General features: G+C 58.7%; 1 protein-coding gene across 4 annotated transcripts in view; it reads right to left on the bottom strand.

The window, feature by feature from the left end:
* The window catches only part of MXRA7 (matrix remodeling associated 7), a 31,430-nt gene extending 22,083 nt beyond the window's left edge, over nt 1-9,347 (bottom strand). Inside the window, exons 1-2 of one of the 4 annotated variants that reach the window (XM_064150940.1) lie at nt 8,651-9,347; nt 1,433-1,528 (exon numbers count right to left, since the gene is read on the bottom strand). In XM_064150940.1, coding sequence (XP_064007010.1) covers nt 1,433-1,528; nt 8,651-9,217 — 663 coding nt within the window. In that variant the 5' untranslated portion in view covers nt 9,218-9,347. The remainder of the gene's footprint in view (nt 1-1,432; nt 1,529-8,650) is intronic. The other 3 variants (XM_064150942.1, XM_064150938.1, XM_064150941.1) reach the window with 3 other exon arrangements.
* Nucleotides 9,348-12,436: the final 3,089 nt, after the last annotated feature.

The raw sequence follows: 12,436 nt of genomic DNA, 5'->3' as shown, positions 1-12,436 counted from the left end.
GGGGCTCCAGAACTGGATGCAGTACACCAGCGCAGAGTGGGAGAATCACCTCCCTGACCCTGCTGGCCACACTTCTGCTGCTGCAGCCCAGGCTCTGCTTGGCTTTCTGGGCTGCAAGTGCACACTGCTGGCTCATGTTGAGCTTCTTGTCCACCAGCACCCTCAGGTCCCTCTCCTCAGGGCTGCTCTCCAGCCACTCACTGCCCAGCCTGGATTTGTGCCAGGTGTTTGGGCTGCTGTGCAAAGGCCAAAGCACATGGGAGAGAGGGGAGTTTGGAGGAGGCTGGTGAGCTGCCATGCTCTCAAGGGGGGAAAGGCAGGATGAAGGAGACCCAAGGGAAATGAAGACCATCCCAGGAGGAGCCTGTGCAGAGCTGGGCATTGGCCCTGCAACACTCAGAAGATAAACTGCTGGAGCAGAGCTCCAGCCCTGACCCAGAAGTGGCTTTGTTTGTCATCAGTGAGGAATGTGCATTATTCACAGCCCTCTGGCTTCTTCTTGCCACTCTGTTCTGCAGCTCCCAGAAGGACACACCACCGAGACCCCCTGCCCTCCACAGCCATTGCTATTTTGGGCTGTGCTTCCAAACATGGGCACTTCCCACTGGGCACCCAGTTCTCCTCAGGGGATGGCTGGGAGTGGGGAAAGCACCCACAGGAGCAGCCTCAGGGAGGGAGCAGGGAGGGGATGCTCAGCCCCGGTGACTCAGCCACAAGGCCTGGGCAGCAGTTCCCTATCTCATCTCCTTTTTCCTGTGAGCCAGGATGCCCCCAGGGGCACCTGGCACCGGGATCTGACACAAGAAGGCATATTTTAGCCTGTTCCCTGCCCAGGCATTAGAAACTGAGCATTTATGAGCAGAAAGAAGTATAAAACTTGGGTGCCAGATCTCTGAGGAAGGAAAGTATCTCTGCTGCAGTCCAGAGGAATAACTCTCTGATGGGAGCAGAGAGTCAGCAGCTGAGGATGACAGGCTGGCAGGCGGCAGCAACATGCCATGGCTGTGCTGGGAACCCCCTGCTCGTGGCAGCCAGTAGCTCACTGCAGCTCAACATATTTCTGCTTGGATGGCTTAGAGGCAGATGCCAGCACCTCCCCTTCCCCCCCTGCTGCAGTCCTGGTCTTAACATCCCCTCCATCTGCCTCGCCAGGGCTGCCCACACCCACTGCTGCCACACTGCCGCAGCCCCCAGGCTGCCTTGGCATAGCCCCACTCACTCCCTGCACACCCCAGAACATATCTGCAGCCTCAGCACTGCTTCTCTCTGCTTTCAGTGGATCAAACCATTAAAACCCCACCCAATCTCCCCTGGGGAGTGCAGCAGGCAAGCTTTGTCCTCCTCTCCACGGCCACTTCTACCCCCATATGATGACTCTTCCATGCAGGGATGCCAGCACACTGTTACTTGTGCCACCCTCTGTCCCACACACCTCTTCCTTGCTGGAAAGTGCTGCATGGTCACATCCATCCTCCACTTCTCCTGTTTGCCCATGGCCGGACCCAGGGGAGGCACCCAAAGGTGGTATCTGGAAAGAGGCAAAAGCTTTGAGCACAAATCATACAATCACAGAATGGGTTGGGTTGGGAGGGACCTTAAGGATCATCTAGCTCCAACCCCCCTGCCATGAGCAGGGACATCTTCTACTAGCCCAGATTGCTCAAGGCCCCATCCAACCTGGCCTTGAACACCTCCAGGGAGGGGGTATCCATAACCTCCCTGGGCAACCTACTCCAGTGTCTCACCACCCTCACTGGAAAGAATTTCTTCCTAAGCTCCAGTCTCAGTCTCCCCTCTTCCAGTTCAGGAGCTGCCTTCTGGAGCAGACTCACTCTGTGGGACTGGGACCCTTGTAAGTAGCTGTAGGTGAGGGGGAGCAGCTCGGCCAGCACTGGGCACAGATGTCTGAGTGTTCTGGCAGGGCTGGAGGCAGCTCTCCAGCGTGCTCATGCAGCAGATGAGGGCTGGCAGGAGGGCAGAGCACAGTGTGCTCCATTCTGTAGCACTTGCAGGGCCTCTCGGACAGCTGCTTTCTCCACTGCAGCATTGTACCCCCTTGAAACCCTCCTGTCCCCCGCACTGCAGCCCCAGATCTGGGGCTTCCCTGCCCTCTCAGCCCCACATTCAGCCTTGTCCCCAGTACAAATGTTTCCTTCCCCTGCTCAAACCCTTCTCAGCTGAACCTTTGCCCACTGTGCCAGGAGAGCGGCAATGGAGGAGGATCTGCATGGGCGGGGAGCAAGGACATTGTGTCCCTTGGCCTTCCAGTGAAATACCAGTGCCAGCCTGCGAGCAGCCTCTGGGCTGCCTTGAGAAGCCATCAGCAGGGACACCACCCCGAGACCATCAGCAGAAGCCCCACCCCAAGCCTGACTGTGCCCACATCCCCTGGCAGCTGGGACAGACAGCAGAGCATCCAAACTCCCACAGGGAGCCTGTCCCCACAGGGCTCCTCAGCCCAGCCATGGCTGGTGGATGCTGCTGTGGCAGTTCTCCTTGAAGCTATGGGGCAAGACCCACAGGATGCTCTGCAAGAGGAGGGCAGCACCCTGCAGCCCTGAAACGGAGGATGAAGGTGTTAGGGCAAGAGTGGGAGACTCGACAACCAAAGAGGACAGGATGGCATCCCAGGCACTGCTGTTCTAGGCAGCCCAGGACAACGTGAGGAGCCTGTTTTGAGTGGTGGGGAGCAAGGCAAAGCATGGACCAGAGGTAAAAGGCAGCAGGAGCTGCTGGAGAAGCAGGGACTTGGGTGCTCTGACCTCCAGCCTGCAAGCCAGCATCTCTCCACAGCTGCAAGCCGACCGGGAGAGCTTCCCTGCATCACCAAAAAGGCAGCAAGAAGCTCTGCAGGGAGACCATGCACGTCATGAGCTGGCAGCATCTGGAGGAGACTTGACACAGGCTGCCCAGGCCAGCTGCTGCAGCAGACAAAGATCACACTGCTGCTGGCTTCAGCACGGGGACACGTCCAGCGGCTGCTGCCTGGCCCCCAGGCCACGCAGGACCTGGAATGTGCCCTGTGCTCCCTGCCTGCTCCTGTTGGTGGGCAGGATGGACCCAGCCTGCCCCACAGAACCTCTTAGGTGCGAATCACTGCTCAGCACAGCCTGCCAAGAGCCCTGGGGAGCCCAGCACCCGGCAGCACAGGGTTAAACCCAGCCATCAGCTACCTTCCATACACTCTTGGCTTCTGGCAGCTCTTGGCTTTAGAGCTGAAGCATTTGTTGGAGCATCAGAAACGTGCTTCTGTCCTTCAGCTTCCACAGCCAACGAATGAGGTGTCCATGCATGAAGCTGACTCTGGCAGTGGAGCATTTGGACCAAAGCAGGAGCAAGGACAAGCCCTCCAGGGACACTTTAGCAGTGACCATGGACTGCCCTGAGTCACACAGGGAAAGAGAGTTCAGATGCAGGAACTTGGTGCTGTGCTCCCCAGATACCCCCTCGTGGCTCTTGCCACCACAGAAGCCCTCTCCCAGCCTTGCAGGAGAAGGAGGCCAGGCTCCCCATCACATCATCATCTGCTTTTCAGCTCATTTCTGGCCAGTTCCTTCCCGTTTCCTCCACCCACAGCACAAACCTCTCTGAGCAATGGATTTCCCTTCTCAGAAGGGACACAATGGGGGGTGGTGTATCCTTGGCCCTGTCCTTAGTTGAAGGAACAGTCCTGGCACCTATGGGCAGGGTGGAGGCAAACCAGTGCCCCAGTCCAGCTCCAGGAAAGGGGAAGATCCCAGACTGCAAAGCAAGGGGAGAAAATGATCTTGGATTAAACTCCCAAGCCCTGTGTGTTGCCATTTATGGCTGCACTTTCTGCTCCAAGCCTGATGCAAGAGGTTGCAAGAGGGAAAGAAAGCAGACAGGAGAAAGCCAGCCAGAAAGAGAAAAGCCAAGAGGAAAACAAGAGGGAAGCAGCCTTAAAGAGAACAAAAATAAAATAAAATAAAAGGGAAAAAAAATAACATTGGGCAGAGTGTAGCAAAACAAAGCAGCTGCTACATCAGCAGCTCCCTTTTGCCCCACTGCTGTGGCTCTCTATCCTCCTGCCAGCCAGAAAAGCAGCTGCTACAGAAGGAAAGCGGTTTCCCTGCCCTGGGCAGTGGTCCTGCTGTCCCTGGGGTGCCTGGCAGGGACATACCTTGTGTGGAGGGAGCACTGAGCAGGTCTGACTCCCATCAAAGCGTGGGGAGCATCTGCTTCCACCAGAGCCTCTGTCACTGCTGCAGGCAAGGAGAAGCCACAGAGTGGACAGAGCCTTGTTAAAGCTCTGTGGCCACCCAGGCCTTGGTGAGGGCTCAAACAGCACCAGGGCTGATGAGGAAAACACCAGCATGTCCCATGGTGGAGTCAGGAGCCCATGGCAGGCGTGGGAGTCCTGGCTCAGCAGCCATCCCTGTGGGCATCATCACATGCTGATACAGCTCCCCAGGCATGGCACTCAGCCATCTCGTCCCCTGCTCTCTCCTTTTTGCTCCAGCCTCTGGCAGGTGAACACCACAGGTATCAACACCAGGATATCTCTTGCTGCCACAGATGGGCCAAATGGCCTCTTTGGGCAGGGAGCTGGGAGGCTTTGCCTGCCCTCACCTTGGAGGCTCACCCAGCAGCCTTCACATAGGTGGGCACATTAGCAGGCAGAGTCCTCACAGGCTCTGCTCCAGCAGTGCACCAGTTCTGGGCAGGCTCCCGAGGCTGTAACCAGCTCGGAAGGGACTGGGCAGCAATCTGACCTCCTAGACCTGCTGTAGAGGACACAAAATAAAGCTCCAACGTGACCATGCCCCGCAGCACATCTCAGCACCACCTCTGTGCTTCAGCCCCACGGCTGGGATGCAGAGGAGGGGCACAGCAGTGCACAGGCTCCCTGAGGAGTGCCACACGTCAGCCACTGCAGGAGATGATGCATCTGTTAGTGCTGCTGGCCACACTGGGGGAATGCTGGGGCACATCCATGCCCTTACAGCTTCAGCTGGAGCTCTGCATCCCGCTGGCAGAGGCCCATGTTGCTGCCAAGGCCACAATGAGGGGAAGAACATCTCCCTGTCCCTCCCCACCATGCTGCAGGACAGTGGAGCTCCTATCGCAGGTCTGTGGCAGCCCAGAGGCAGCCTGCACAGCCTCGGATTAAAGCCAGACTAATTAGACACCCCCTCCCCTCAGGCACAGGGAATGCAGGCAGGAGGTAGTAGAGAAGGAGATGCTGACTTCTTATGTTTAAAGAGGGTCCCTGCTGGGAGCTGCTTGGTTTGTGCTTCTGCTGCCTGCTGTGTCCAGAGACACTGAAAGCCCTCGAGAAGGCACAGACAAGGGTCGGGGGCATAGGGGAAAGGCATCAGGAGCTTTGCAGAAGAGGCAGGTGACATTCCATTTGTGCCTTTGCCATCCAGGTGGCATCCCCACGATGGCTGAGGTAAGCTGGGCATCCGAGTGCCAGATGACCTCCACAGCTGTCTGCTCTCTCCCCACTGTCACTCACTTGACCCTGCTCTGTGTGAAGCCACCAGCTGCAGTTAACCCTTGGCAAACCAGCAGCACTGTGCAGGGCAGAGAGCCTGGCACTGCCCACTTGCCATCTCCAGAACATCCTGGCCAGAATGGTATCCCAGTGGCAGCTCTGGACCACCACTGAGACCCCTGTCCTGTCCCTGCCACCTGCCATTTCCAGGAGAGAAACACTACACAGATGAAGTTTCCTGACTGTCTCTCAGCAGCTCCAGCCGTGCTGCTGTTCCCACCCAAACCTTGTCACTAGGGGATGGCTTTGACAGTGCTGCCTCATCCATTAACGAGGTGGGGATGGGGATGCGAGCAGGCAGTGACACACTAATTAGCTTTTTTTCCCTTGATGGGAACCAGCAGAGACAAGGGGAACCACTACCAGCAGTTAACAGAAATAAGGACTTCTGGGCTCCTTTCCGTGCTCTGTCACTGCTTCATTTCATAGCCACAGACACGCAACGGTCCCGTTCCTCCCTGAGACGGGCAGGGAACCCACACGGCTTTTACCACTTGGTTCCACACCACGGGCTGCCCTTGCGGGAGGTGGGAGCTGCAGCCACGCAGACGCTGGCTTGCAGAGGCAGGCAGAAGGGAAGGAAGCAGGCAGCAGGGCACACAGCTCCAGCCAGCCACTAAACACGCCGAGGCTGCTGTCCCTGAGCAGCTTCATCCATCAGCATTTCGGTCGAGTGGTTAATGTCTGCAGAGAACCTGACCCAGCCTGGTGCAGTGCGAGCTGAGCAGAGAGCAGGGGGAGAAGGACAAGAGAAGAAAGCTCAGGGGCTGTGCTTTGCTTGCTGGTGCACCGAGGAGCCCGCAGGAGGACAGTGTCTGAGGGCCTCGGCTGCTGAGTCACATCAGGGGACTGCAGCCCTCGGCCGAGCCAAGCTGGGTCTGCTCGGGCACGCTTCCATCAGCAGCTGCCTGCAGAGCGCTGCCCAAGGCCAGTCCCGTCCCTGCCCGCCACATCTGCTGCGCTTCGGCCTCAGCAGTGCTGGAGGAGGAGAACTCTGAGGATATTTGCAGGGAGCAAAAGCAGGGTACGCAGGCGAGACCCTGCAGAGCTGTGGATGGCCTGCCCAGCTCTGCCTGCACGATCGGCCCCCGGCTGAGCAGGCTGCGAGCTGCCCCCGGCTCACACGTGTGCAGTGCTGCCGGAGCCGCACGTACCCCTCCGCCGTGCCACCCGGCCCCGCGGCGCTGCCAGCCTGCGCCCAGCAGCCCTGCGGGCGGCACCGGCATCACGTGCAGGCCAGCAATCCCCGACACGTAGCAGTGAGAAGCATCCCTCCCCCTTGCCACTGCTTTCCACCACCACAAAGATCACAGCCACCACCTGGTTCCTGTCCTTCCCAAGGAGGTGCTGCTCCGGTCCAGGGCAACTCATCCTGCCTTGCCCACGCAGGAGTTAAAACTGGCCAGGACCCTCCTCAGCTCTTGTGTCGCTTCTGCTCTGCTGTAAGGGGCTGAGAGCAGTGCAGCAGAGACTCCAGCCCAACAGAGCACAGCCAAGCTCCCAGGGGACACAAGACTCCCTGTGCCTCGAGTTAAGGGCTCACCCCCAGGAATGCAAAATCCTGTGCCTGAGCGGGGATAAAGTTGCTCAGCTCATCTCTGAAGGTGACAAACATCGCAGCAGTGCCTGTGCAAAATCGTGGCTGAAGAGCAGCCAGCAGGAAGGGGAAACATGGCCAAGGCTCAAGCTAGCAAGTCAGCAGAGCTCTGGCATGCTGGATATGGTCTGCTGTCTCAGTGGGGTGCTGCACTTCATCAGAGAACTCCCCAGAGATCCCTGGGTGCTCTCCAGGCTGCAAGGCAGCTCTGGTTGGGTGGCCAGCTTGAGTGCTGAGCTAGCCCTGCTGGGACCCAGCTGGCTAACAGAGGCCCAGGGACCCTCCAGCTTGACAGAGAGTCAAAGGCAACAAATGAATTATGGGACAGAGGGACAGATGTGGCTGCCAGGATGCTGGGACAAAGGAGGAGGCTGCTCAAGAGTCATACCCACAGCCGAGGAGACTGGGAAGGAGAGAAGGAGAGCTTTGAGGCTCAGAAACAAACAGGGGGAAGCGGTGAGGGAGAGCACAGGGAGGCAGATCCATGTCCCAGCCCCGAGAGCAGCTCACCCTGGGTCTTGCAGAGCATCACCGTACAGAGCAGGGTGCACAACCGCCTGAGACCTGCCCAGAGCCATCCATGCGTCAGTGAAGATGCTCTCCAAGGCGGGGGCAGTCTGCAGGCTGCCCAAAGCCTGGATGCAGTCACTGAGGATTACAAATGCTGCTAAGAATAGCCAGCAGGCCCTGGGCCTGTGCTCCTCACCTAACACGCTGCCTGCAGACAGACGAGGCATCACTCCCCAGTTCCTCAGGCTCCCTGTTAGTCCCTTCCCTGCTCTGGGACAAGAGGTCACCCTCAGAGAAAGCCACCCACACAGAGAGCTGAGCCACCTCGGGTTGTCACTGAGTTCCAGACAAGCTGGACAAGAATGGAGCAGGCTCCTCCACGGACACTGGTCGCCCTTTTATTTTTAAACAAGATCCGATGCTGGAGGAGGATTTACTGAGTGTTTATGTAGGCACCACTGCCTCCCTCAGCCCCCTCCCCCCAGTTCAGCCGAGGGTCAGAGCTTGGGGCCAGTATGCTGCTGGAGGTGGAAGGGAGCAGGAGAGCAGCTCCTTGCCCTGAGGCAGCCATGGGCAGCCGGCAAGGGGCAGTTTGCTGCCAGCCCACAGAAAGAGGGTGCAGACAGGAAGGACGAACGTGTGCCCCCAGCACCTGGATTAGCTCCCGGGAGAAGGAGAAGATCCCCCAGGGGCTGGATGTGTGGCGGGAGAGGCTCTCACCGACATGCACATCTCTTCCCTTGAATCTTCTCTGTCTTGATCATTGTTAAGAGTGTACCTTGGCGGCGGGCGGCGGTGAAAAGAAGCCTGCAACACCCTTCTCACACACACTGCCACCCTGAGGGGCAAGGGACTCGTCCCCCAGCCGAGTGCTAACCCCCGCATCTGCTGGGACCCTCCCCCCGGTTTGCAGCCGAAAGCCCCAAGGAACGGAGGCACCCCAGAAAGGACACTGCGGGTTGCGGGACGGGAACACACCGGCCGCGGGGAGCCCAGGGGAAGGCTCCGTGGGGAACCGGCCTTACCTTGCTCTCCGCATCGTCCCTGCGCCCGGGCTCCCGCGGCTCGGCGGGCGGCTGCCGGGGGGTGCTCTCGGAGACCGGGGGCTGGCGGGGGACGCTCTCGGGGGCGGGAGGCTGCCGGGGAACGCTCTCGGGGGCGGGAGGCTGCCGGGGGACGCTCTCGGGGACCGGAGGTTGCTGGGGGACGCTGTTGGAGGCCGGCGGCTGCCGGGGGACGCTGTCGGAGGCCGTTGGCTGCCGGGGGATGCTCTCGGGAGCCGCGGGGCTGGGCTCGGCCGCAGGGCCCAGCTCCGCTGCCGCCGCCTCCCGCTGATTTCCAGCCACCTCCTTCCCCTCCTCTCTTGCCCCGACCTCCTCCACCGGCACCCGGCTCCCTTCATCCTCCGGCCCCGCCGCCGCCGCCGCCGCTTCTCCCTCCCGGGCCGGCTCAGCCGCTGCTGGCTCCCGGGGCCGCTCCGCCACCCGCTCGCCTTCGCCTCTCCGCAGCCTCACGAAGACGGAGGCGAGGACGATGGCCAGGACGGTGAAGAGCAGCGGGACAGCCAGGTACAAGTCCATGGCTACGTCCATCCTGCCCTGCTACCGGAGCCCGCCTCGACCCGACTGCGCGGCCGCGGAGGGAGCGCGACCAGCCCGCTGGGGCTGCGGCGGGGCTGGGCTGAGCTGGGCAGGCTCTGCCGGCTTTGCCCGGCGTCATCTGCCTGGGCCCTGCCCACAGCCCTGGCCCCCCCGCTCCCAGCCCTCAGCACCCACCTCCCGCACGCAGCCGGAGCCACCCCCCCGCCCGCACCCACAGGTGGGAAGCAGCGCAGCTCCGCCTGATGCGCGGCCGGTTGGGACGGGAGGGTCTCTCGTTAATCACAGCGCTGTAGCCAAAGAGTGGCTCCCAACCCACTCTGCACACGGACTGGCACCATTCCTGCGTGGCTTGGGAAAGTTCCTGACTCCTGGCATGCTCCCTGCGGGCAGCTGCAGCCTGGTGAGCACTGCAGGGAGATGGGTGCAGGCTGGACCGTCACAGCGTTTAGACCTTGTTAGCCCTTGGCTGGGCAGCAGAGGAGCTGGCAGGGCCAAGGAAGGACTGCCCTGCCTCTCCTCAGTGAGGAGCATCATCTGCTAGCACATCCATGCCAGCCAGGCTCCAGAGTGTCATTTCAGCTGCAGAGCTGCAGGCAGTACCAATGGTGCCATAAACTGGTGTCACACCCACCAAGTTAAGCACTGAGGGTAGCCAGGCTGTAACAGCCTCCCCCTGAGCATCTCACTGCTGAGGGGGTCTGAAAAACAGGAGGCTCAGAAACAGGGATGTGCCCAAAAGCCATCACAAGCTGGCAAGGAGAGTGGCTGAGCAGTTGTCAGGTCCTTGCAGACTCTGCCCCCAAGGATTTCCTGCCTCTTGAGCCCGCTGGGAGGATTAGCCAACCTTTCACAAAGCAGGCTGAAATTAGAAGGCCTAAGCTATGGCTGCCAGGGTGAAACCAGCACGAAGCCTTCTCCTGGATGCACGCAAGAGAAGCAAACATGGGAATCCACCCCCGAAGTTTCTTCCAGAGAAAAAGCTTTGGAAGCATCTCTGGGAGCAGAGGGTTTTATTGACTGGCTAAAAAAACAAGACAAAGAGGGGATTAAATCCCCAGGGTGGGAGGAAGGAAGTGAAGCCATGATCCTCGCTGGCGTTTGTCTTTATTGGTAATCCTATCAGGCAGCGACTGTTAGCGTATGGAAAACTGTATTCTTAGCAACACCAGCCACGGTGCTTAGCTCCCCTTCTGGCTCCCTACCCTCAGAGCTCCTCTGGAGCTCTGCCAGAACATCCAGAGATTGCTAATGGCACGGCACTGTTTGGTTCAGCATCATTTTTTGAGGTGTATTTGGTCCCTTCTTTAGGGCTAAAAGGATGCTCAGAGGGCTGGAACAGCTCTGCTGTTGAGGCCAGACTGAAAGAGTTGGGGCTGTTGAGTCTGGAGAAGAGGAGGCTCCCAGGTGACCTTCTTGTGGCCTTCCAGGATCTGAAGGGGGCCTACAAAAAAGCTGGGGAGGGGCTTCTTAGGCTATCAGGGAGTGACAGGACTGGGGGGAATGGAGCAAAGCTGGAGATGGGGAGATTCAGACTGGACATGAGGAAGAAGTTGTTCAGCATGAGAGTGGTGAGAATCTGGACTGGGTTGCCCAGGGAGGTGGTTGAGGCCCATCCCTGGAGGTATAACAGTATCACCAAGGTTGGAAGAGACCTCATAGATCATCAAGTCAAATCCTTTACCACAGAGCTCAAGGCTAGACCGTGGCACCAAGTGCCACGTCCAATCCTGCCTTGAACAGCTCCAGGGACGGCGACTCCACCACCTCCCCAGGCAGCCCATTCCAGTAGCCAATGACTCTCTCAGGTGTTTAAGGCCAGGCTGGATGAGGCTGTAGCCAGGCTGCTCTAAGGTAGGGTGTCCCTGCCCATGGCAGGGGGGTTGGAAGTAGATGATCCTTGTGGTCCCTTCCAACCCTGACTGATTCTATGATTCTTCCCTCTTCCTGGCCAAATCCCCTCTTTAGCCTGGTAAAGCCACTGGCTGCCCAAATTTTGACTCATCAGATGGAAGCAGTGGAGAAGATGGAGGATGTGATAACCAGGACTGCTCCACCACACTGAAAGAAAGGAGTAGAAATCAGTCTGATAAGGGTGCTCCACCAAGTAGAAAGCAGGCCCAAGAAGTCCCTTGTGAAAACCACTTGTTCCTTCCATAGCTCTCCAGAGGCAACTGGATGGAGTAAACTTGTCCTGATGATGCAAGGGCTGGACAGAAGGTCTCCATATGGTTTTCCCATCAACTCACTCATAAAAATCATACCATCAGAGGATAGTTTGGGTTGGAAGGGACCCTTCAAAGATCATCCAGTCCAACCTTGCAGTCAGCAGGGACATCTGCAACGAGAGCAGGTTGCTCAGATCCCCAAACAACCTGACCTGGAATGGTACCGGGAACAGGGCAACTGCCACCTCTCTGAGCAACCTGAGACAGCGTTCCACCAACCTCTGAAAAATGTCCTCCTTGTATCTATTCTGAATCTCCCTTCCTCTTCTGATTCCAAGCCATCACCCTGTATCCTGTCACAACAGGCCCTGCTAGAATGTCTGGCCCCATCTTTGTTATCTGTTGCTTTGAGCGCTCAAAGGCCACCAGAAGGTCTCCCTAGAGCCTTCTGTTCTCCAGGCCAAACTCTCTCAGCCTGGCCTTACAGCAGAGGGGTTCCCATCATTGCTGTGTCCTCCTCTAACATGTCCACATCTTCCTGTGCTGAGGACTCCAGAACTGGCCTCAGCAATGCAAGGGCAGGTCTCAGCAGAGTGGAGTAGAGAGGCAGAATCTCCTTTCCAACGCTGCTCATGCTACTGGGGACCAGCTCTGGCTGGACACAGCTGGGTCTAGGCTGGGTGTCCACGATGCTGACTCATGTCCAGCTTTTCACCCACCAGCACTCCCCAGCCCTTCTCCACAGGGCTGCTCTCCATCTACTCATTCCCCGGGCAGTGCTGATACAGGGCCATATGCTGCTGCCTCTCAGAACTGCCACGGTGGTAGAGGAGTCTGCTGTCCAGCAGAGCAGGTGTCCTAAGGCAGCTCTTGGCTGTCACAGCCTCCTGCACCAGACTCCAGGGGATAGCTGCCATGGAGTCTCTCCAAAGCTGAGAAAAAGAGACTGCAACCCAACAGCCAGGTCAGTGCCTCCAGCTGCACCGCCACCTGCCCTGGGACAGGAGGTGATGGATTCACACCTCGGGTCAGCCAGGCCGGCTCT

The sequence above is a fragment of the Pogoniulus pusillus genome, chromosome 11 (assembly GCF_015220805.1).
Source record: "Pogoniulus pusillus isolate bPogPus1 chromosome 11, bPogPus1.pri, whole genome shotgun sequence".
Lineage (NCBI taxonomy): Eukaryota > Metazoa > Chordata > Aves > Piciformes > Lybiidae > Pogoniulus > Pogoniulus pusillus.
The sequence above is the reverse complement of the archived record's forward strand: the minus strand, read 5'-3'. Positions and strand labels throughout refer to the sequence as shown.